The sequence below is a fragment of the Mobula hypostoma genome, chromosome 21 (genome assembly GCF_963921235.1).
Source record: "Mobula hypostoma chromosome 21, sMobHyp1.1, whole genome shotgun sequence".
Taxonomy (NCBI): domain Eukaryota; kingdom Metazoa; phylum Chordata; class Chondrichthyes; order Myliobatiformes; family Myliobatidae; genus Mobula; species Mobula hypostoma.
In genome coordinates, this window is record NC_086117.1 from 4,908,023 (window position 1) to 4,934,382 (window position 26,360).

Genomic DNA, 26,360 nt, shown 5'->3' on the forward strand with positions numbered 1-26,360 from the left:
GGGATAATAAATTAGCCATGAAAGAATGCCAGAGCAGACTCACTGGGTCAAATGGACTGATTTTGTTCCTATGTCTTATGGTCTTATGGAGAAAAGGGACAGAGGAGGAAAACCAGAGGGAGCTGATGGACAGGTGAAGAGGGGTGAGAGAGGGAACCAGAATGGGGAATGGAAAGATGGACAAGGAGGGAGGGGAGTTAGAATTTCTACAAACCTCATTTCCAGAAAAGTTGGGATATTTTCCAAAATGCAATAAAAACAAAAATCTGATATGTTAATTCAAGTGAACCTTTATTTAACTGAAAAAAGTACAAAGAAAAGATTTTCAATAGTTTTACTGACCAACTTAATTGTATTTTGTAAACTTATACAAATTTAGAATTTGATGGCTGCAACACAGTCAACAAAAGTTGGGACAGAGGCATGTTTACCATTGTGTTACATCACCTTTCCTTTTAATAACACTTTTTAATCATTTTGGAACTGAGGATACTAATTGTAGTAGATTTGCAATTGGAAATTTTGTCCATTCGTGCTTGATATAAGACTTCAGCTGCTCAACAGTCCGTGGTCTCCGTTGTCTGATTCTCCTCTTCATGATGCGCCATACATTTTCAATAGGAGATAGATCTGGACTGGCAGCAGGCCAGTCAAGCACGCGCACTCTGTGTCTACAAAGCCACGCTGTTGTAGCCCATGCTGAATGTGGTCTGGCATTGTCCTGCTGAAATAAGCATGGATGTCCCGGGAAGAGACGTCACCTTGATGGCAACATATGACTCTCTAAAATCCTAATATACGCCTCAGAGTCAATGGTACCTTCACATACATGCAACTCATCCAGGCCGTGGGCACTGATGCACCCCCATACCATCACAGATGCTGGCTTTTGCACCTTTCGCTGATAACAATCTGGATGGTCGTTTTCTTCTTTGGCAAGGAGAACTCGACGCCCGTTTTTTCCGAAAACTAGCTGAAATGTGGACTCATCTGACCACAGCACACGGTTCCACAGTCTTTCGGTCCATCTGAGATGAGCTCGGGCCCAGAGAACTCGCCAGTGTTTCTGCATAGAGTTGATGTATGGCTTCCTCCTTGCGTAATACAGTTTCAAGTTGCATTTCTGGATGCAACAACGGACTGTGTTGAGTGACAACGGTTTTCCGAAGTACTCCCGAGCCCAGGTGGCTATAATTGTCACAGTAGCATGACGGTTTCTTAGGCAGTGCAGCCTGAGGGCTCGAAGATCACGCGCATTCAACAGTGGTTTCTGACCTTGCCCTTTACACACTGAGATGTCTCTGAATTCTCCGAATCTTTTCACAATATTATGTACTGTAGATGTTGAAAGACCTAAATTCTCTGCAATCTTGCGTTGAGAGATGTTCCTTTTGAACTGACTAACAATTCTCTCACGAACTTTGGCACAAAGGGGTGAGCCATGACCCATCCTTGCTTGCAAAGACTGAGCCTTTGATGGACGCTACTTTTATACCCAGTCATGATACCTCACCTGTTACCAATTAGCCTGCTTAATGTGGAGTCTTCCAAACCAGTGTTACTTGAATATTCTGTGCACTTTTCAATCTTAATTTAAATCTGTCCCAACCTTTGTTGAGTGTGTTGCAGCCATCAAATTCTAAATTTGTGTATATTTACAAAATACAATTAAGGTGGTCAGTAAAACTATTGAAAATCTTTTCTTTGTACTTTTGTCAGTTAAATAAAGGTTCACGTGAATTAACATATCACAGATTTTTGTTTTTATTGCATTTTGGAAAATATCCCAACTTTTCTGGAAATGGGGTTTGTAGAAGTTTGAGAAATGTACATCAAAAGATGTACAGGTTAGGGTTAGTGAACTGTGGGCATGAGCTGTTGGTGCTGGAAGCATGATGACACTTGTGGGCTGCCGCCTGCACATCCTCAGTCTGTTGGTCATTGATGCAATTGATGCATTTCACTGTATGGTGCAATGCACATGTGACAAATAAAGCTACTGTTTAATCTTTCAATTTGTGTTTCTGTTTTGTTGATGCTTCCTTGCACTCCGAAAGATATAAGTTTTGAATATTTGATGTGTGTGACACCAGTTGGGCTTTCTTCACAGGAAATAATTAGTGTAAGATTACAGTCTTGGTTTGCATTGTGATCAGTTTGCACTGAGCTTAGTTTAATTGTGGAATGTCATTGAGTTATACAGCACTGAAACAGCCCCTTCAGCCCAATGGATCCATGCCAAACTAGGAGTCCCATTCAAGTTAAATCTGTTAACATTAAGATGAACAATACATCTTGGGTAGAATTTATGCAAAACTTCTGAGATGCAGCCAACACAACTATCCACACTGTGGCGACAGGAGCCTCAACAAGAGATAGTTAGAACTGCCCACTGCATCACCAGTACCAGCCTACCTGCCATCAAGGACAGATATACAGAAAGATGCCAGAAAAGGGCCAGTAATATCATGGAGGATTCCACCCACCCTGCTCATGGACTGTTTGTGTCACTCCCAGCTACGTAGGGTCCACGCCAGGACCACCAGACTCAAAAACAGTTACTTCCCCCAAACCGTCAGACTATTGAAACCCTTTGCCACTAGGCGAGCCATTTTATTAAAGTGGAAGTATTCTAATCCACCTACGGTCTTTTATTGGCTCTCCTCCATTATGTCCTGTTTAAGTTTAGAGAAAATAAGAAATGGGACATTTGATACATCCTTTAAATTTGAGCAAATATGGCGACCTTTTATCCAATATTTTCATTTAATTTGATTTATTACTCTTTAACCTTTTTTTCGAAGTTTTAGATTTGATCAGAAAGCCTTTCTTTCTTTTTTGGCCGTATCCTCAAAATGGACTGCCCAGTCCCTTTTTTTGGTTTTGTTTTTTTGATATAGTGTAGTGGGGTTTTTTTTCTTTTCATTTAAAACCCAATGTTTTTTCCCTTCTCTTCATAATCTAAAAGAGGAGAATTATTATTTTCATAGTATATTTTATACTAGTTTAACAATATCTATGATTTTGACAATGCCTATCTTTATCTTGGTTTATACTGTTACTGATAGATAGATATACACACACATACACACACACACACACACACACACACACACAACTTCTACTTGTATATACTACTATATATGAACTAATTCTCCTCTTGATTGTATTCATGCTTTTTTAAATCAATAAAAAGATTAATAAAGAAGAAGAAAATCTTTGCCCACTAACCCACGCCTCCACACCTCCACTACCACAACATACACATCACCTATCGTTACTTTATATGCATAGTCTATGTATGTAACAGTTACTTGTACACCTTTGTCCACCTTTGGTCCCCACCTGGCACTCAGCTCTCACCTGTGGCTCCCCGTAGCTGTTTGCATGCGACAGCGGCCACACCCCGGGCAACGGCTTTGACAAGCCGGCTAAACCAGGTGAGGGTAGCCGACGGGTCTCAAACCCTCGGTGAGATAGGGAGTTGTCTCTCCCAGCATGTGAAGATAGACTCCGGCGGATTGAGCGGACGAGACCTATGGAAGGTCCAATGGTCAAGAAGGCAGTCTCTGCAAGCGTCGTGGAACGTGTAGAGCAGGACAAGACACAGAAGACGTCCTGGTCATCCACTGCGCCTAGTCCCATCTCCAGCCGTCCAGACTCTGTCTTGCCACTGGACCCAGATGGGAATTGGGAAGAGAGAGTGAGGCTGACGCTGCGCAACTCTCCCTCACTTAAATCCAAATCACGCGCTAGTCTCGAGGTGTCGAGGTCCTCTTCGACGTCAATGATGGACGAACAACAGTTACTTGTACATTGTGTTTTATAGGAATGATTTTATGTTTATATTTATTGTGTTTTTATGTGCTGCATAATGCCAGATAACAATCATTTTTTTTCTCCTTTACACTGGTGTACTGAAGAATGACAACAAACAATCTTGAATCTTGAGTATACTTCCGAAATTAGGATTGTGAGAAATCCTTGTTATTCGTCATATTTGGTCAAACATTAAAATTATAGTTTGGACGCAAACTGTACAGATTGTATCATAATTTGAATACATTCCATCACAGAATCTCTGTACAGAAGTGTTAATCAAGGTGATGCAGAACTCGTCCTATCAGGAAAAATGCAATTCCTTTCTCACATGTAATTTAGGAACTTAATGGATTTGAATCATTTAATAAAATAAAGAAAAGATCGTTTTGGTTAATTATATTGATATCAAGTTCAATTTTCTCAGGCTATAATGATTTATTGCCTTCAGGTTTTGTCAGTATGAGTGCTAGCCTGGACAACAAATTACCTTATAAAATGATTGAACTATTTAACTCCGTGGTAAAAGTTCAAGAGTTTGGTCCTTCGCTGTGGCTTCTGTTTCAGTCCAGTTAGCACACAGTGAATTTACTCTGTCTCACTTTTTTTTAAAAAAGTGAATAATTTTTGTGATTTACATCCCATTTTCAAACATATTTACAGGAGTATTACTCCATAAGACATATGTGCAGAATTCGGCCATTTGGTCCATCAAGTCAGTTCTGTCATTCGATAATGATTGGTTTGTTTGCCCCCTTAACCTCATTCTCCTGTCTTTGATGCCCTCACTAATCAAGAATCTATCAGCCTCTACTTTAGTATACCCAATGACTTGGCCTGCACAATCGTCTGTGGCCATGAATTCCACAGATACACCACCTTCTGGCTAAAGAAATTCCTGACCACCTCTGGTTCTGGATTCTCCCACTATAGGAAACATCCTGTGCGTGCCCAATCCATCTAGGCCTTTCAGTATTCAGTGAGACGGCCCCCCCCCACCAAACCCCATTCTTCTAAACTCAGTTCATTGCACAGCACTCAGTCCAGAATAGCTGATCCGCTTGTGGGCTCAACCGTGAGTTGCTCGAAAAATCCATTTTGTAGGCTTTCTAGAAATTCCCCCTCTTGGAATCTCACACCAACCTGATTTTCCCAATCTACCTGCATATTGAATTCCCCTATGCCTGTTGTAACATTGCACTTTTGGCGTACATTTTATTTTTCCCATTGTAACTTGTAGACCACATCCTCAAATAGGTTGAGTGAACTTGGCCTTTTCTCCTTGGAGTGACAGAGGATGGGAGGTGACCTGAAAGAGGTGTATAAGATGATGAGAGGCATTGATCGTTTGGATAGTCAGAAGCTTTTTCCTAGGGCTGAAGTGGCTAACACGAGGGGACATAGTTTTAAGGTGCTTGGACGTAGGTACAAGGGGGATGTCAGAGGTAAGGTTTTCATATGGAGTGGTGGGTGCGTGGAATGCACTGCCAACGAAGGTGGTAGAGGCAGATACAATAGGGTCTTTTAAGAGACTCTTAGATAGGTAGATGGAGCTTAGAAAAATAGAGGGCTATGCGGTGGGGAAATTCTAGGCAGTTTCTAGAGTAGGCTACATGGTTGGCACAGCATTGTGGGCTGAAGGGCCTGTAATGTGCTGGAGATTTTCTATGTTCTATCTTCTTACTACTGTTTGGGGGTCTGTATACAACTCCCATCAGGTTTTTTCTTACTTTTGCAGATCCTTAGCTCCATCCACAATGACTCTACTCCTTCCAGCCTTATGTCATCTCTTTCTAATGATTTAATTTCATTTCTTTTCCAACGCCGCCCCCTCTGCCTTCCTGCCTGTTCTTTCAATACACTGTGTATCCTTGGACATTAAGCTCCAAGCTATAATCTTCGTTCAGCCATGAATTCACTGATGCCTACAACAGCATACTTGCCAATCTGTAACTGCTACAAGTTCACCAGCATTATTCAGTATACTGCACGCATTCAAATGTAACGCTTTCGGTCCTGTATTCATCAGCTCTGGAAAGGAAGGGAGCAGAAGCTGGAATAAGGTGGTGGGGCAGAGGTAGAAGTATAAGCGCATGTACTTCTTCCCCCTTCCTTACTAAAACATCAGCTCTTTATTCCTTTAATTACACTAAATTGCAGATATAAGCTGGAATCGGGAGCAACAGTATTGTACTGGAGGAATCAGGCGGGTCGAGCATGTAGGCCTCTGCTCCACACCCGATGTGGACAGTGACCAAGGACATCCATGGGCGTTGGGCTGCCCCACAAGGCATGAGGGCTGGAGTTCAAGGCCTTGAGTTTGGGGGTTTTGCCATCGGCTAGTCCAGTGGTTGATACCGAAGTCTGAAGCTCAAGGCTGATCAGAAGTCAGAGCCCTGTGGCTGGTTGCTGGAGGCTTGGCCTGAAGTTGGAGAATTGTGTGTGTGTGTGTGTGTGTGTGTGTGTGTGTGTGTGTGTGTGTGTGAGAGAGAGAGAGAGAGAGATTGGGGGTGGGGTGAGTAGAAGAGGAAAGGGGCTTGTTTTGCTGTTTTGTTGCTTGTTGTGTTCTGTGTTGTTCTCTGAATGTTGTGGGCATGCTACATTGGCGCCAGAATGTGTGGCGACATTCACAGGCTGCTCCCAGCACATCCTTAGGTTGTGTTGGTTGTCAAGACAAAAGGCAGATTTGACTATATGTTTCACTGTACATGTGATAAATAAATGAACCTGAACCTGAATTGTCAGAGCTTTGGCTCAAAACCCCTTAACTGGATGTTTTGAGTTCTCCATTAAACTATCTGATCCTGTGGACTAGATGACAGTATCACTGGGAGATTTAAGCAGAAGATGCAGCACCAGTGTTTATGTGGAGAGTTTCATAGCCCAGCACATCCAAATTTGCTTTCAGCTAGGGGTTCCCAACTGGGGTCCTCGGACCCCTTGGTCCATGGCATTAAAAAGGTTGGGACTCCCTGCTTAAAGCTAAATAAAGTATTTTTCTAACATTGTGCATAGCAAACTTGAGCAAACAGTAAGTCATGGTGACTTTTAGTGACTTTGGCTGAAGGGTAATGAAAAGAGCTTCCTTACTGTTCCTCAAAATAGGGGAAACTTCTTTACTCAGAGAATGGTAGCTGTGTGGAATGAGCTTCCAGCAGAAGTGGTTGAGGCAGGTTTGATGTTGTTGTTTAAAAGTTAAATTGGATAGGTATATGGACAGGAAAGGAATGGAGGGTTATGGGCTGAATACGTTCATGTATGCTCAATTGGTAAACTATCCATTCTTAGCCCCTTAAAGTTTCGAGGTTGAACACTTTCCCCAATAGCCAACAATTTCTTTTAACGGTTCCTGACATATTTGAACAACACAGCACAGTTATGTGATCCGTTGCTTTCTTTGTACCTGATAATGCTGTGTTTTTGTAGCAAAGGGAACCAACTAGCATGACACAATGAAAGGCATGTTTCATCAGCATTGTACATAAATTCTGCACTTACATCATCAGCACGACCTTTCTCGCCATGTGTTTACTTGAATTTAATGTGGTACCTACATTTCCATCGAGACAACCAGCCCTCTGTTGCTTTAAACTTCATGTCCCAGTCTCCATAAGCTAGTTCCCCTGACTTGTTTTTAACATTGGTCCACTGACGTGCACATCTCATCCAGTTAGAATGGAAAACCATTGATTGAGGGCCTCTTCAACATTTGGATCCTCACGTTGTTGTTCCTTGAATAATGCCTATTTTTGCAGTTTATCTTGCTGATGTATCAACTGTGTCATTGTACATTTTGGCACTCCAGTTATCTCTGCAGCTAACGATGAGTGGTGTTAGGTGGATAGCATTTAATTTGGTCCAGTACAGTAGGGTTATTTTTTCGGCTAGTGTCAAATATTTTCGTGGCAGGGGTCTCAAAATTTCTTTTGAAGTCAAAATATATAAAAAAAAACAAAATTAACAAAAGTCACTGCTTTTTGAATTAGCATCTATCAGCCTAAATAGGTAACATGATACATGCAAACGCAACTGTTCCCTTGAAGCACGGTGTGGTGTCTAACAGCAACGTAAGTGCACATAACTATCCGGTTAATTGTGTGTGTGTATATTCACACATATAGCCTCAGAGTCTGTCTGTCTGTCTGACTCTCTCTCTCTCTCTCTCGCTCTCTTGCTCACTCTCTCACTCACTCTCATTCTCACTCTGTCACTCTCTCTCACACTCTCTCACACTCTTGCTGTCTCTCTCTGACTCTCACACTCTCTGACTCTGACTGTCTCACTCTCACTCTCACACTCTCTCGCGCTCTCTCGCTGTCTCTCTCGCTCACTCACTCACACCCTCACACTCACTCTCACACTCTCTCTCTCGCACTCTCGCTCACTCGCTCTCACTTGTTCTCTCTCTCTCTCTCTCACTCTCATGTGCTCTCTCTCTCTCTCTCACACACACACACACACACACACACACACACACACACCAGCAAGAGAGATAGAGATATTATGTACAAACATTTGTATATAAATATAGAGATATAAAATCTCTCTGGCTATTTGTCTACAAATATAGCTGTCAGGAGTTTGTACGTGACTGCATGGGTTTCCTCCCACAGTCCAAAGACATACCAAATTGTAAATGTTCCCATGATTAGGCTAGAATTAAATCGGGGTTGCTGGGCACCGTGGTTTGAAGGGCCTATTTCATGCTGAATCTCAATAAATAAATAAATAAATCAATCAATCAATCAGTAGATAGATAAATAACCAGCCAACCCACCAACCAGATAAATACATAGATATAGATAGAGAGAGGATGTTCGTCTCCGCAAGGGAGAATTCCAACAATTCACTGTCCTTTCTGAAGAAAACAAATTGCTGCAAAGAGTTTTAAATTACCTGTCACTTGTAATAAGCAGACATCCTGAAAGCAGTCTGCAGGTTGGGCTGCATCCAGCAAAGATTCACATTAAACATTAGCTATTTATTTCCATAGGTGATGAGGGGACGAAATTGTGACAGTGATTTGCGACCTATTTGTAGCATGCCGTTATGCTGGATAAACATCCATTCATCTGGATCATTTTAGTTTCTTCCTTCTAGTGAAAATGTCCAGCTGTCTGTGTCCCAAATTCCACACTCCTCCTCTAGACTTTCTTCACCAGAAGTTTAGAATGTATGTGGTTTGAATCAGTAATTCCAGTTTAATGCTTCCGAGTGCCCAGGATGAGTTGTTAATTGCCTTCAGGCAGTCTAATAAATTGTTGATTTGTTGCTTTTAGAGCATGTCAGATATTACCCTGCAGGCTTCACACGTTTTGATTGGCTTAAAGACGAGCTTTGGTAGGTGTTCTTAACCCTTCTTATGTTAGAGTTTCTTTATGTTCTTCAGTGGCAAGTTCTGAGTCATAAGGAAAACAGAATTAGACCAAAAGAGGAAAGGAGTATAGAATAATTGAGAGTCTAAGGCATCCGTTAGTCTTGCGAGACCATGAATCTGCGCCTGGAAAGTCTTCACTCTCCCAGGGTGCAGGCCTGGGCAAGGTTGTATGGAAGACCAGCAGTTGCCCATGCTGCAAGTCTCCCCTCTCCACAACACCAATGTTGTCCAAGGGAAGGGCATTAGGACCCATACAGCTTGGCACCAGTGTCGTCGCACACTCTCACACTCAACACACACAAACTGCTGGAGGAACTCCACAGATCAGGCAGCACCTCTCCAGAGGAATAGACAGTCAACGTTTTGGACTGAGAACCTTCATCAGGACTCAGAAATTAGAATAATTGTTGTACAATAAAACATGAGGTTTTGAATCAAATAAATTCCAATGTTTAAGCTTTAAAAGGTTATCATTTCATTTCAATCACTTTTTCCCTCAGTAGTCTGAAATGGCGTGAATTTTTAAGTGGTGTTTGCGTTTCTTAAACCGACTTTGACAGATTTTCCAGTTTCTATTTGGAGCTGACTTGATGGGTTGAATGGCCTATAATTCTGCTCCTGTGTCTTGTAAGTTTGAGGAAAGACATTCTAGCTATTGAGGGAGTGCAGCGTAGGTTCACGAGGTTAATTCCCGGGATGGCGGGACTGTCATATGTTGAAAGATTGGAGCGACTGGGCTTGTATACACTGGAATTTAGAACGATGAGAAGGGATCTGATTGAAATATATAAGATTATTAAGGGATTGGACAGGCTAGAGGCAGGAAACATGTTCCCAATGTGGGGGAGTCCAGAACCAGAGGCCACAGTTTAAGAATAAGTGGTAGACCATTTAGAACGGAGTTGAGGAAAAACTTTTTCACACAGAGGGTTGTGGTTCTGTGGAATGCTCTGCCTCAGAAGGCAGTGGAGGCCAATTCACTGAATTCTTTCACGAAAGAGTTAGGTAGAGCTCTTAAAAATAGCAGAGTCAAGGGATATGGGGAGGAGGCAGGAACGGGGTACTGATTGTGGATGATCAGCCATGATCACAGTGAATGGTGGTGCTGGCTTGAAGGGCCGAATGGCCTACTCCTGCACTTATTGTCTATTGTAATAATGCACCTTATTACTTGTTAATTTATTTGTGGTACTATTACTTTGTGTGTGAGTTATAAATACTGTGTTGTGCAACTTGGTCCAGAGGAACATTTCATTTGGTGGTATGCATGTTTATGGTTGAATGACAATAAACTTGAACTTTAACTCACCCATATTTTTGTGCCTATTCATTTTGTATAAACAAAATATATTGCATGAAAGCACAACTTCTAGACCTGGCAGGTGAAGAATTATTGAGAATTGTTTAACTTTCCTAAATCTGATGTAGTCGTAATGGGGTTTTCTCCTTAGCTGGTACATTTTGTACAGATCTTGTATGATGAATGTCACAGAATACTCAAATATTGCAATGTGATTTTATTTAGGCATATTCGGTATATGATGAAGAGATTGGTTACTGCCAAGGCCAGTCATTTCTCGCTGCCGTGCTGCTCCTCCACGTAAGTATCGCTTCAGCTAATATGGGCCGATATCTTTTGGATATGTTTTGCTATTGCGTAATCTTAGTTCTGCTAAATTAGTTTTTAATGTTGCCAAACGCTTGCTCATACAAAAGAACTCAAAGTAGTTTATAACCTTTGAATAATGGAAGGCTTAACTAAAGTGGATGTGGAGAGGATGTTTTCTTTAATGGGGGAGTCTAGGACCAGAGGACACAATCTCAGAATACAAGGACATCCCTTTAGAACAGAGATGAGGAATTTCTTTAGTCAGAGGGTGGTGAATCTGTGGTTTATTGCAATAGACAGCTGTAGATGCCAAGTCATTAAGTAAATTTAAAGCGGAGGTTGATAGGTTCTTGATTAGTCAGGGTGTCAAAGGTTACAGGAAGAAGGCTGGAGAATGGGGTTTTGAGGCTTAATCAGCCATGATGGAATGGTGGAGCAGACTTGATGGGCTGAATGGCCTATGTCATAAGGTTTTATAATATTGCTTGTTACTTGAAACGTTCTGCATCAGAGGATAATGTTTAGCAAACAGATTGTGAATTTGCAGACCACAGGGGATTTAGACAAGACTTTTTCTCAGCATTCAGTTCAAACATTTTAGCATTTAAATCTTGTCATAATGAAGTACATTACTTTCCAAGTAAGCAATTTATACACAAAACATTTTGAGCAACTGTGTGTTGCAAGGATGTAAGTCTGTGCACATAAAAATAATTTGTTTAATCTGGAATTTGAATATTTAAAGAAGCCTCTGTTTTTGTAGTTGCAGTTGAGAGATGTTCATAGCCTTTATAAAGATGGCAATGTAGCAAAAAAGTCTCACACTAGTAATGCATTTAAAATTGTCACTGATATCCCATGATTAAAGGTTAAATTCTCTCAACCACAGTTCACTGATAGATCCCAAGGAGACTTGGTTATCCCATTCTAGATTACCCAAATCTGTTGACACTCTAAAATCAAAGCAAACACTGCTTGGATATCTCCGCAATTGCTGCAGACCCTTTTTCCCCCTCTCGCTGCTAGTAATGATGAATGTTTACTTAGTGTTTGGGTCCCAGAAGTCTGACTAACTGGTATTTCTGTCATATTCATCTCCTCTATTCCTCTTTTATTCTCTTGTCATCATTTATTACATTTGATAGAATAAAAGGCATTTGATGTTTTCAAAATAATTAACTGGAGAGTTGATACAAAAATTTGAACAGCAGATTTGCTTAAATATCAATCGAGTGGGGTTTTGTCTTCAAATTGCACATATCCATCTTGGAATATTACAGTTTAATTCGGATATTTTAGATGGTTTCCTTATCGGTTATTCTTTATATTTTATAATGGCTTGGGTGGCATAGGTGCGTAGCAGTGAGCAGACAGGCTTCAATTCCCCATGCTGTCTGTAAAGAGTTTGTACATTCCAAAGGTATGCAGGTTACATGGTGTTAGATATGTGGGTTGTGACCAAAGAAAAAATGGCTGGAGTCACTTAGCACTTTCGTACAAGGATGTTTATTAGTTGCGTCAAAAATTTGTGAAAATAGTGAAAAGAAAACTGCCAATATTTACAAAAAGATATCTGCCAGAAAGCACAGTAATAACACCATACTAATTTTGTCCGGTTAGCCCCGATCTCTCTCTGTCCCACTAAGAGCGATCCACCCATTTATTAGACACCAGGGCATACAGTCTTTAATTAGCTACAAAGTTAAATTAAGACTACACATGAATCAGAATATGATGCACCCCACTATGTAGTTACAATCATATTACAGAATAAACAGAAGTATCTACCTTAAATACCTTATACAAACAACATATACACATTTATACACCTTCATTACTAAAGAAATAGAATATTCTGCCGTGTACGGCAGGAAAGGCACCGTAAAATCAACCCAACAGAGAAGATTCACTAGAATGATTCCGGGAATGAGAGGGTTAACATATGAGGAACGTTTGTCCGCTCTTGGACTGTACTCCTTGGAGTTTAGAAGAATGAGGGGAGACCTCATAGAAACATTTTGAATGTTGAAAGGCAGAGTGGATGTGGCAAAGTTGTTTCCCATGATGGGGGAGTCTAGTACGAGAGGGCATGACTTAAGGATTGAAGGGTGCCCATTCAGAACAGAAATGCGAAGAAATTTTTTTTAGTCAGAGGGTGGTGAATCTATGGAATTTGTTGCTATGGGCAGCAGTGGAGGCCAAGTCATTGGGTGTATTTAAGGCAGAGATTGATAGGTATCTGAGTAGCCAGAGCATCAAAGGTTATGGTGAGAAGGCGGGGGAGTGGGACTAAATGTGAGAATGGATCAGCTCATGATAAAATGGCGGAGCAGACTCGCTGGGCCGAATGGCCGACTTCTGCTCCTTTGTTTTTATGGTTTTATGGTCTTTAGGACCCATTAGACGAATATACTGGGGAAGACATTGAAATGTGCATACTCAGTTCAGCGACAGCAGAATGACCAGGGAGTGAGTGAGTGTGTGTGTGTAAGGAGTGTGTTTACCAAGTGCTCTCCATCAGATATGGGTTTTTATTGGGCGGTGCAGGCTCGTTCAGCCGGAATGGCCTGTTATTATACCATATCTCTAAATTCAATAAATGCAATTATTTGCAAAGTTACTGTAGCAATGCTGTAAATTGTTAGATTTACTGAGCAATTGTGCATTTTTATTGGGTTAAAATGGGGAAGCTGAACTTTCTAACATTGAATAAAGATTTTTAAATTTGCTGGCTGGGGGCTATGCCTAACTGCACCCCAACTCAACTCGTCCATCCAACACACAGACCAGGTAATAATGAAGAACTGGCCATGTATTTCAAGTTGGGATCATGTGTGAGTTGGAGGGGAACCAGCAAGTGGCGGTGTGCTTTGGCAAAGGCCGCAAGCTTGGGAGGTAACCACACAAAATTCTGGAGGAACTCAATAGGTCAGCTATTATCTATAGAAATGAATAAACCATCAACTTTTTGGGCTGAGACCCTTCATTAGGACTGGAAAGGAAGCAGGAAGTTGCCAGAATGAAAGGGAGTTGGGAGAGGGGAAGGAGAATAAAGCCACATGGGTAGGAAAGATAAAGGGCGGGAGAGGAAGGAATCTGATGGGAGAAGGGAGTGGACCAAAGGAGAGAGGGGAGGAGGAGATGACAGACAAGTTTGGGAATTATTGGCAGAGTGGCCTGAGCAAGTAAGTGCAGTACATTTTGCTGATGAAACACGCTGTAAGCTTGCGGTGGAGGGAATGGATATTTGGCATGGTGGTTGGGTTGCTTTTTTTCTGGATGGTGTCATGCAGCCCGGGAGATGTTGCCAGTGTGTTCATTCAGGTAGAGACTCGTGGGGTCTGTTCCATCACACTCCTGTCAGGGTAAGCAACCTGTTGGAATGTTTTCTGGCCCCAAGACTTTGCAGGTTCCAGTGATCTTGGCCATTTCTTGATGTCATCTGAGGGAATCAGATTCACAGGGGGTTGGCTTCTGCAACGGTGAGAATCTTGGAAGGAAATCAAGATGTCAAAGTGTATAGTAAAGGAAAGTTTTTGTAAAGTATAATGTAAAGGAATGTTATTGTAAAGGCAGCACGGTAGCATAGCGGTTAGCATGACGGTACTGCAGCTCAGGACACCAGAGTTTAATCCCAGTGTCCTCGATAAGGAATTCCTATATGCCCTCACCCTGGAATGTGTGGGTTTTCTTCAGGTGCTCTGGTTTCCTCCCAAAGTCCAAGAGGGACCGGGTACATTAATTGGTGCCGTGCTTAGGTTAGAGTTAAATCAGGACGTCAGCCGGTGCTGGGTGGCACAGCTCGAAGGGGCATAAGGGCCTACATAAATAATTAACGTGTAACGTAAAATAAAGTTATCTTAAACTAATATATAGGAATGTTATCTGAACAGTAGTCAGAAAAAATTGTCTCAAATTAACAGTGCACTGAAAGGGAGTGAACGGGACTGAATAGATCTGAGCGGTTTAGAGCTGTAAGTGTTTGCCGATGGCTCCATTGGCTATGTTGCTCAAAGCAGTTCAAAGCAATAAGACGTTTTCACTTTGTCATTTCAGATGCCTGAAGAGCAGGCGTTTAGCGTTCTTGTCAAAATCATGTTTGATTATGGACTCAGGGAACTTTTTAAACAAAATTTTGAAGACCTGCATTGCAAATTCTATCAGTTGGAAAGACTAATGCAGGTAAGAAATGGAAATTCATCAATCATTAACACGCAAAAATGTCTGGATTGTGTTACTGATATTTGCAAGACTTGTTGGGGAATCTCACAGATAAGTTTAAATCTTACATACAAGGTCACACCTCTAAGTTTGATTATTGATGTTTGCCCATGTGACCGTTCTACTAATTGTTGATTGCTCATAGCTCTTTGCATTATGGTCTTGTAAATTGTTGGTTGCTATTGTGTTGTCTGTTATGATATTGTCTTCTGTTTTTTTTATGCTTGAAACTGAACCAAAATCAATTCTGACAAACCCTTCTTCAAAGAAAGTGGCTTCCCTTCCTCCACTATTAACATTGCCCTCAACTGCACACATCTGCTCTCACCCCATCCTCCCACTACCCTACTTGGGATAGGGTTCCTCTTGTCCTCACCTACCACCCCACCAGCCTCCACGTCGAAACATAATTCTCTGCAACTTCCACCATCTCCAACAGGACCCCACTACCAAACACATCTTTCCCTCCCCCCCCATTTTCTGCTTTCCACAAGGATTGCTCCCTACGTGACTCCCTTGTTCATTCGTCCCTCCCCACTGATATTCCTTCTGGCACTTATCCTTGCAGGCGGAACAAGTGCTACACCTGCCCCTACGCCTACTCCCTCACTACCATTCAGGGCCCTAAACAGTCCTTCCAGGTGAGGCGACACTTCACCTATGAGCCTGTTGGGGTCGTTTACTGTGTTCGGTGCTCCCAGTGTGGCCTCCTGTATATTGGTGAGACCCGACATAGATTGGGAGACCGCTTCGCCAAGCGCCTGTGCTCCATCTGCCAGAAAAAGTGGGATTTCCCAGTGGCCACCTATTTTAATTCCACTTACCATTCCCATTCCAATATGTCTATCCATGGCCTACTCCACTGTTGTGAAGAGGCCGCACTTGGTTTGGAGGAACAACACCTTTATTTTGCCTGGGTAGCCTCCAATCTGATGGCATGAACATCAATTTCTCAGACTTCTGGTAATCCCCCCCACCCCCACCTTCACCATTCCCCATTCCCCATCCCCTTTTCCCTCTGTCACCTTATCTCCTTGCCTGCCTGGTGCTCCTCCTCCCCCTTTTCTTTCTCCCAGGGCCTTTGTCCTCTTCTATCAGATTCCCCCTTCTCCAGCCCTGTATCTCTTTCACCAATCAACTTCCCAGCTCTTTACTTCATCCCGCCCCCTTCAAGTTTCCCCTATCACCTTGTGTTTATCTCTCCTCTCCCCCATCTTTTAAATCTATTCCTCAGCATTTTTTCTCAAGTCCTGCCAAAGCGTCTCAGCCTGAAACGTCGACTAAATTTTTTTTCCATAAATGCTGCCTGGCCTGCTGAGTTTCTTCCAGCATTTTGTGTGTTGCTTGGATTTCCAGCATCTGCAGATTTTCTCTTGTTCAAAATATAATTCTGGTTTGTTTCATATACTGGCAATAAGGTGATTCTGATTCTAAGATAAAGCAGTGCCACATGGTAGCCTAGCAGTTAGTGCAGCACTTCACAGTGTCGCTGTGAGATCTAGGTTCAGTTCCTGATGCTTTCTGTAAGGAGTTTGTACATTCTCCCTCTGACTGCGTGGATTTCCTCCAGGTGCTCCAGTTTCCTCCCACAAAGTTAGGGATAGTAAGTTGTAGGCTTGCTATGTTGGTGGCGGCAGTGTTGCAGCACCTGTGGGCTATCCACCACAATCCTTGCTAATTTGATTTGATGCAGACAACACATTTCACTGTATTACGTTTTAATGTACATGTGACAAATAAAGCTAATTTTTTTTAATGTCCACCACTCAGTTTATGGGTCAAAATAAAGTACGAGTTTAACAAGTTTTTAAAAGTCAAAGTTCAACGCATGAATGTTAATGCTTTGGAACTATAGTTGAATAATCTTGGGAGTTGCCCATCTTTCTATTATATTTATTACTCACAGTTGAGCACCATAAAACTGGGCTGGGATACAAATATGTACCGAGACTAGGCAGCATTATTGTTTCAGATCATTGGCCTTTCATCACAGGAAAGAGTACCCTCGATTGTTAGAGTCACAGAGCACTACAAACAGAAACAGGCACTTCGGCCCATCTGGAACTGTTATTCCATGCTGAACGCCCTATCAGGCGTGATGGTAGAAGCAGATCAATGCCCCTAACCCTTGGATAGGCACGTGGATGCTTTGAATGTAGGTCAAAGCTGCATGTTTTTAAAAAGCTTTCAAGTGACTGCAGAAGTACAGTAGAACAAATAACAAATGAAACTCTTCTTGGGCTTCCAGCCGGGTACAGGTATTGATGTTTCAGTGACAAACTCTGCCATCTTCATCGGGCAGGATGCCTGGGCATGTCTAGTCGGTGGTGTATGTATATACCCCCCCGTCGTCCGTCCCTCCTGATTGGTTAGCCTTCACCCGATCAAATTTCTGCTGTCCCACCTTGTTTGCCATCGAATTCCAGTTCTTAGAGTGAGACCTTTGTCTTTATTAAACTACTTTTCCTCTAGTTTTATTACAATGGTTTCCTTCACTAGGTGGTCCCAAAATCCACTGGCGCAGCGCAGTAGTTTTGTGCCATTGAAGTCTATCCTCTCTGGCCATTGTACATGCAACAGTAGAACAACTTGCATGGATAGGCATGCATACTGAGACAGGAGGTGTAAGTTCTGAGAGGGATAGAGTTTTTGCTAGCCTTCTGTGCTTTTATTTTATTACTATACCTTTTATAAATGCCATCAGTAATCTTGCCACCATTGCAAATCACTTCTATTTTCAACTGGCTTTGATTTCCAAGTGCCCACCTTAGGTGATGGTTGCTCTGTATAAAAAATCCACAGTCCCTCTAAACCAGGGGTTCCCAACTTGGGGTCCACAGCATAAAAAAGGATCTAGACAGAATGTACCTTTTTGAGTCAATTTATCAGTATACTCTTGGCCCTGGAGTTAGTGGTTTAAACTCTCCTGATGTGACACCTGGGTTGTGCTGTTCTGGTATATTAATTATTGAATGTACCGTTGCTGCCATGTTTAATCATAGAGTCAGAGAGCACCTCCTTGAAGATAAAATTATGGAAACCATCTGTTTAGGGTGCATGTGAAATCCTATCATTAAAGTACACCAATATCAAGGAAAACATTTGAAAGGACTTCATCCTGATGAAGGGTGTTGGCCCAGAACATTGAACTATTAATTTCTCTTTGCCTGACCTGCTGAATCCCTCCAGCACTTTGTGTATGTTACCCAAGATTTCCAATATCTGTAAAATCTCTTCTGTCAGTAGCACATAGCCCTAGCAATGACCCATGCTCATCAGACCAGCCAGGGTAAAGACCTTGTCTTCCATATGCCAGCACTGAGTGGCCGTGCCACTGACCCAGGTCTGCCTGCTTGTTGGGCTCACCTTAGGTTCCCAGCATGGCGACAAAAGGGATGGCAAGAATTTGCAACAGGTTCCCAGTGCATCTCTCTGTATGTGGAACACTCTATAGTGATCTCTTCTTGTGCTTATTCCATCAGCAAATGGAGTACCCAGTACATCAGTGTATATCTGTTTTTAATGGATGGTACTTTTACAGAGAATGAGACCATGATCCGTAAGACATAGGAGCAGAATTTAGGCCATTTGGCCCAGCAAGCCTTCACAGTCATTCCATCACAACTGATTATTATCCCTCTCAACTCCATTCTCCTGCCTTCTCCCTGCTATCTTTGACCCCCTTTTAAGCAAGAACCTATCAAATCTGTTTTAAATATATCCAATGACTTGGCCTCCATAGCAGTCTGTGGCAATGGATTCCACAGATTCACTATCCTCTGGATAAATAGGTATCCTCATCTCTGTTCTAAAGCGACATCCTTTTATTCTGATGCTGTGCCTTCTGGTTCTAGACTACCACTATGAGAAACACCCCCTCCATGTCCACTCTACCTAGGTCTTTCAATATTCGATAGGTTTCAGTGACATCCCCACCATTCTTCTAAACTCCAGCAAACACAGGCTCTTCTTACGTTAACCCTTTCATTCCCACCAGGATCATTCTTGAGAATCTCCTCTGGACCCTCTCCAATGCCAGCACATCTTTTCTTAGATAAGGGGCCCTAATCTGCTCACAATTCTCCAAGCAGAGATCTACAGTCACAGCAGCTTCCAACAATTAAGTCAAATGAAAGACAAAATTTCTACTGAGTCTTCATCTTCAGTGGAGATACAATTCTGTCAATTTTCAACATGGTGCCATACAGCTGCGGTTTCTCTTGGGTGCGTCTTGCATGTTTATCCCTTGTAGAGTGGATCTTTTTCCTACTTTATGATTTTAAAAGGCCATATTTACAACTCCAATTGTTTGAGACTGGGTGGCAATTTGGTGCAACTTGTTCTGATGATGTGTTTCAGTTTCTGCATTTCCTCAGTTAACTTTTTATAGAATTAGTTAATCTATTTACTTTTGGTTCCAAGTGTTGGAAATTACCTTACTAAAGTTTGGTGGTATTGCTTTTCATAGGAAGTTGTGTGAATTTAGGCTTCTATATGTTCACAGAGGGAAACATTTTGAATGCAGCACTTTGAGTTTCTGGTTCCCTTCTCATCCTTTCTCTCCCCACCTGCCCATCACCTCCCCTGGTTCCTTTTTCCTTTGGTCCACTCTCCTCTCATATCAAATTCCTTCTTTAGCCTTTTACCTCTTCCACCTATCACTTTTCAGACCCTCTCCCCCACCCACCCACCATCCCTCTCACTTGTCACTGCCAGCTTATACTCTTCCCCACCCCCACCTTCTTATTCTGGCTTCTTCTCTTTTCCTTTCCAGTCCTGATGAAGGGTGTTGGCTCAAAATATCCATAGATGCTGCCAGACCTGCTGAGGTCCTGCAGTATTTTGTGTGTGTGTTCCTCTGGATTTCCAGCATCTGCAGAATCCATTGTGATTTTGAATATACTCCATGTACTATAACCAATCACAGTATATCGTGACATGATAAAATAAATTATAAAGATGGCATCCTTGCCATTTTACATTAAAAATAACACCAAATTGTACAGGCCATTTCGTACCTCTCCAGAGTATATGCAGCAACACCTAACATGAGCTTTTATCCAAGTATTTTTACAGATTACAAAAAACCATATTAGATATAATTCTAAATAGCTTTCAAAGAACAGGTAAACTCTAATACATGAGAAATGCTGGAGGATCTCAGCAGGTCAGGCAGCATCTATGGAGGTAAATAAACATCGGCATTTCAGTTGAGTCCCTTCATCAAGACTGGCAAGGAAAGGAGCAGAGTCCAGAATAAGAAGGTAGGGGGAGGGGAAGGAGGACAAGCTGGTAGGTGATAGGTGAGACCAAGTGAGGGGGCATGGTGGGTGGGTGATGGCAGGGGGTATGAAGTGTGAAGTTGGCAGGTGATAGGTAGAAGAGGTAAAGGGCTAAAGAAGGATGAATCTGATAGGAGAGGGAGGAGGAGGGGAATGGACAAAGATGTGGAGGGGAGAGAACGGAGAGACCAGAAGTTAGAGAAATCAATTCATGCCATCAGGTTGGAGGCATGCCAGACAGAATGTGAGCTGCTCAACTTGCTGAGTTCCTCTAACGTTTTGTCTTTGTTGCTCTGGATTTCCAGCATTTGCAGAATCCCTTGTGTTTATAACCTCCTCTAATGTGTTTGGTTACTTTTACTGGATGTGTCTAAAGCTGTGTTTTACTAGTCTTGTCAATTTTGTCTTTATATGCAGGAGTACATTCCAGATTTGTACAACCACTTCTTAAATATCAGTCTTGAAGCACACATGTACGCCTCGCAATGGTTCCTTACACTCTTCACTGCAAAGTTTCCCCTCTATATGGTCTTCCACATCATTGATCTGCTTCTCTGTGAGGTAGGTGTGTTTTTATAAACTTCAGAGGTTCAATTTAATGTCAGAGAAATGTATACAATATACATCCTGAAATGCTTTTTCTTCGCAAACATCCACAAAAGCAGAGAAGTGCCCCAAAGAATGAATGACAGTTAAACGTGAGAACTGTGAAGTCCCACCCCCCCAAGCTCCCCCCTCCCGTGCATAAGCAGCGGTGAGCAACAATCCCCCCTACCCCCACCGGCAAAACAAAAAGCGCACCCGCTACCGAGCACAAGCGTGAGCTAAGCGATAGCAACGACACAAACCTTGCAATTACTGCAAAGACTATCGTAATTCATCTGGCATTCGGCCACACAGGTTCTCTCTCTCCCTAATAAGGGTGAGGGAGGTGTCTCCCATCTTCACAGCAAGCGGGAGATATAACGACAACCCGCTGGTTTACGATGTTAAAAAGTCTGTTTCGTCGCTTTTTACGAGCTCTGTGCCTGAAGATCGCAAAGATCTCGGGTCTTCGAGCCCACAGCGGAAGATTTTCCAGCCTACCCAATGATACGTGATTCTCCCGCCGTGACACTGACCCTTGATCGACCTGTCTCCAGAGCCGCGAGATCTTAGGCTTCCAAACACTAGGACGCCTCCCTTGGCATGCCGAACGACGGCCAGTCCTGAAACCTCGCGAACAGGTCCCATTCCTGCAAAGAACCGAAGTCAGTGTGTAACTCCAGGTCAAGGTCTTCAAAAGAACCCTGAAAATGAAAAATGAAGATATTAAAGATGGAAATAGAGCTGTTTCCGAAGATGCAAACAAAGGAGTCGCCGTTTGGCACCATCTTAACTCCGCCTCTGTCAATATGTTAAGTAAATTTATTATCAAAATATATATATATATATCACCATGTACAACCCTGAGATTAATTTTCCTCTGGGCATTCACAGTAGATCAAAGAAATACAATAAAATCAATGAAAGAATGCACATCTCAGAACAGACAACCAATGTGCAAAAGACAAAAAAACTATGCAAATACAATAAGAAAATAATAATAGTAAATAAGAAATAAGTATCAAGAACATGAGATGAAGAGTCCTTGACTGTCCTGGACTCATAGGCTGTGGGAACAGTTCAGTGACGGGACAGGTGAAGTTATCCCATCTGGTTCAAGAGCCTGATGGTTGAAGGGTACTAACTGTTCCTGAACCTGGTGGTGTGAGCCCTGTACCACCTTCCTGATGGCAGCAGCGCGAGGAGAGCATGGCCTGGTTGGTGGGGGTTGTTGATGATGGGTGTTGCTGTCATGCAGCAGTGCTTCATGTAGATTTGCTCAATGGTGGGAAGGGTTTTACCTGTGGTGGACTGGGCCATATCCACAACTTTTTCCATTCAAGTCATATTGGTGTTTCCTTACCAGGCTGTGATGCAACTAGTCGATATACTATCCACCATATATCTATAGAATTGTGTCAGTTTTAGGAGAAAATAATTTAATCCTTGTCATTTTAAGCTTCACCTGGCTAGAAGAACTGCCATGCAATAGTTATAGTACAGGTGGAGGTCAGCTCTCTCATGCCATGGTCATTTAATGGTCATTTTGCAGTGGACAGTTATTTTGCCATGAATATCTGCATTAATTACCTGAAAACATGCTTGGCTTCCATTCTCTTCTCACCTGCCTATCACCTCCCTCTGATGGCCCCTCCTGCTTCTGCTTCTCCATGGTCCATTCTCCTCTCCTATCAGATGTCGCCTTCCTAAGCCCTTGCAGTCGATGCTTAGGGCTGAGACCCTTCATCAAGACTCTGAAGGGTCTTGGCCCAAAACATTGACTGTTTACTGTTTTCCATAGATGTTGTCTGGCCTGCTGAGTTCCTCTATCATTTTGTGTGTGTTGCTTTGGTTTTCTGGTATCTACAGATTTTCTCTGTTGTTCTTCAGCCCTTTACCTTTACTACCTATCACCTCCTAACTTGGCAGTTCATTGCCTCCCTCCCCCTCCCACCCACCACCCCCCTCACTAGGTTTCACCTATCACCTGCCAGCTTGTACTGTTTCTCCTCACCCCACCTTCTTATTCTGGCTTCTTACCCCTTCCTTTCCAGCCTTGATGAAGAGTCTCAGCCCAAAATGTCATCAATTTATTCCCTTCCATAGATGCTGCTTTACCTGCTGTTTCTCCTGCGCTTCTACTGAGTTCCTTCACTATCTTTTGTCCGTTGTCCTGAAAGCACAATATCTTGTTCTTGTGGGTATTCTGTGATTATATAAATTGGCAGCATCAAAGAAGTTTAGTACTGATAGATGCCTTGAAATCTCCTTCCTAGCAGACATTTCAATGGAATTGGAATTTGTTCGTTTGGAAGAGTTGAGGAAAAGAAAGTTATTTTCAGACCAAGATAAAGCCGTATATTTATCCAGTGCTCTCAGGTTACAACCTTGTGAGTTTTATCTGTTCTTGGAATGTTGGCAAGCACTTTAATTTGTAGATATACCTTTTAAATTTATTTTTAAAGTGGTGGTTGATAGCTTTTTGATTAGGAAGGACATCAAAGGTTACGGGAGGAAGAGAGGAGAATGGGGATGACAGGAATAATAAATCAACCATGATGGCCAAATTGGCCTAATTCTGCTCCAATGTTTTATTGCCTGTTTCTTTGTACCCTTCTGCAGCAGGGGATGATGCGCACAGTCTGTGAATTTGCAAAGTATAGGGGATTTAAAGAAGCCATTTCTGACCATTCAGTTTAAATTGTTTTGCTGTTTAAATCTTGCCATAATAAAGGAGATTATTTTCCCAAGTAAGCAATTTTTTTACCAATCAAAATTTGGGCAACTATGTTGCAAGGATTCAAATTTGTGGACATTAAATAATTTGCTTAATTTGGAATTTGAATGCTGGTCTTATAACATCAGCAGTAGCAGTGGTCAGTCCCTCGAGACTGTCTCTTTAGGTGATTCCCTCCAGATGCAATCTCTGACATGGCCACTGCTCATGATACCAGTGAGATTAGATCTCCCTGCAGTTGTGGATGAATACTTGTGGTGTCCATTGTTTGCACAGTCTGTCTGGCAGTGTTATTTGTGGTTGCATTAGATCTGAGTTCTCAATTCAGTTAGAAGACTGAGTGCACAACAGCATTTGGTTGGCCTCTTCCAGACAACTTATTTCCATGCATTTAAATTGATTTCATTAATGCTTCATCACTTTTTCTCTGAAAATGGTAAGATACTGGTATTAGGCCAGTCAGCATCCATAGGAAGAGGTACAGTTGACGTTTCGGACCAAGACCCTTCGTCAGGACTAACTGAAAGAAGAGATTCTTACTCTCTTACTATCTCTTATTTCGGTTAGTCCTGATGAAGGGTCTCGGCCCGAAACGTCGACTGTACCTCTTCCTATAGATGCCGCCTGGCCTGCTGCGTTCACCAGCATTTTGTGTGTGTTGCTTGAATTTCCAGCATCTGCAGATTTCCTCGTGTTTGAGATACTGGTATTACTACTTTAAACGGTCAAAGTTCAAAGTAGGCTGTTCATATGAAATATTCACACTCCTGTGTGTGAAGTGTTTATAATTAACTTCTTTGTTCATTTCCACAATTTCTATTCAATACTTGTTCAATCTTCCTCCCAAAAGCAAGAACAAGAAACGAGTCCAGCTTATTAGGCCACGTTAAAAATGTCTTAGGTTAGAGACAGTGTACAGACAACACCTGATTTCTTGAGAGTCGAGATTACCACTCGGCAGCCACGGGGTATGAGTAACACACGCAAAATTCTGGAGGAGTTCAGCAGGTCAGGTAGCATCTATGGAGGAGAATAAACTCAGCCCAAAATGCCCTGCATAGATGCAGCCTGGCTTACTGAATGCCTTCAGCATTTTGTGTGTGTTACCCTGGATTTCCAGCATCTGCAGAATCTCTTGTGTTTGCAGGATCTGAGTGCTTATGTTTGTTCCTCACTTGCCTGACTGAGTGCAGCTCGATACCATGTGGGAATTAGAATTGGTTTGCTATTGTCATATGTACTAGTGTACAGTGAAAAACGTGTATATTGTTCATACAAATCAATTTACACAATGCATTGAGGTAGTACAAGGTAAAACAATAGAATACAGATTAAAGTGTTACAGTGCGAGTGCAGGTAGACAGTAAGGTGGAGGATAATAACAAGGTAGATTGTGAGATCAAGAGTCCAGAAACCTGGAAACATGTGGTCAAGGTCGATCTGCCATTCCGTGGGAAGACTGGATTGAGGAGGCACTTGAACGTAAGAATGCCAAATACCAGGAACTGGTAGAGCCGTGCCAGAGACAGGTGGAGGGCATAATGTGAACCTGTAGAGGCTTTGCTGGCTACTCACTGTGCAGAACCTACTCTCTCCTTGGCATTACAGAAACTGCAAAGAAAAGAGCCACCAGGACCGTTACAGGGGCTGCTGAGCGAGCCCCCAGGTTGCTGTGGATCAGGATATATGACCTGTGGATGAATGCTGCTTGGAAACAAGCCAGGGCCTGATCAGCCCTGGACGGGAGTGTCTGATGTTGAAAGACCTGAGACACCCAATGACCCCAGGTTATTTCACTGATGATGTGTCCCAGTGCATCCGAGCATCATCTAATTGTACTAGTGCACCATTCCATAGTCTTATAACAGTGAAGTCGAAGCTGTCTGTGAACCTGGTGATACCCGCTTTCAGGCTTTTGTGTCTTCTGCCCAATGGGAGAGAGGAGAAGAGAGAATAGCAACCCAAACAAAATGATGGAGAACTCAGGAGGCCAGGCAGCACCTATGGAAAAGAGTAAACAACCGACGTTTTGGGTTGCAACCCTTCATCAGGCCTGATGAAGGGTCTCTGCCTGAAACGTCATCTGTTTGGACCATAAAATATAGGAGCAGAATTAGGCCATTTGGCCCATCGGGTCTGCTCCGCCATTTCATCATGGCTGATCCAATTTTCCCCTCAGCCCCAATCTCCTGCCTTCTCCCTAAATCCCTCATACCCTGGCCAATCAAGAATCTGTCAACCTCTGCTTTAAGTATACATAAAGACTAGGCCTCCACAGCTGCCTGTAGCAAAGAATTCTACAGTTTCACCATACTGACTAAAGAAATTTCTCCTCATCTCTGTTCTAAAAGGATGCCCTTCCCTTCTGATGCTGTGTCCTCTGGTGTTATATTCTCCCACCAAAGGAAACATCCTGTCCATATCCACTCTATCAATGCCTTTCACCATTCAGCTGGTTTCAATGAAGTCACCCTTAAGTCTTCTGAATTCTCGTGAATACAGACCCAGAGCCATCAAACACTTTTCATATGACAAGCCATTCAATCCTGGAATCATTCTTGTGAACCTCCTTTGAACCCTCTCCACTCTCAGCACATCCCTTCTAAGATAAGGGGCCCAAAACTGCTCACAATACTCCAAGTGAGGCCTCACCAGTACTTCATAAAGCCTCAACATTACATCCTTGCTTTTATATTCTAATCTTCTTGAAATGAGAATGCTTACATGACA

The 26,360-nt window shown here is 42.5% G+C and overlaps 1 protein-coding gene across 5 annotated transcripts in view; it reads left to right on the forward strand.

Annotated features, from left to right (window-relative positions):
* The window catches only part of LOC134359753 (rab GTPase-activating protein 1), a 247,067-nt gene that overhangs the window by 178,557 nt on the left and 42,150 nt on the right, over positions 1-26,360 (forward strand). For all 5 annotated transcript variants that reach the window (XM_063073339.1, XM_063073342.1, XM_063073340.1 and 2 more), the window contains 3 exons: positions 10,722-10,796; positions 14,862-14,987; positions 20,726-20,869. In XM_063073339.1, coding sequence (XP_062929409.1) covers positions 10,722-10,796; positions 14,862-14,987; positions 20,726-20,869 — 345 coding nt within the window. The remainder of the gene's footprint in view (positions 1-10,721; positions 10,797-14,861; positions 14,988-20,725; positions 20,870-26,360) is intronic.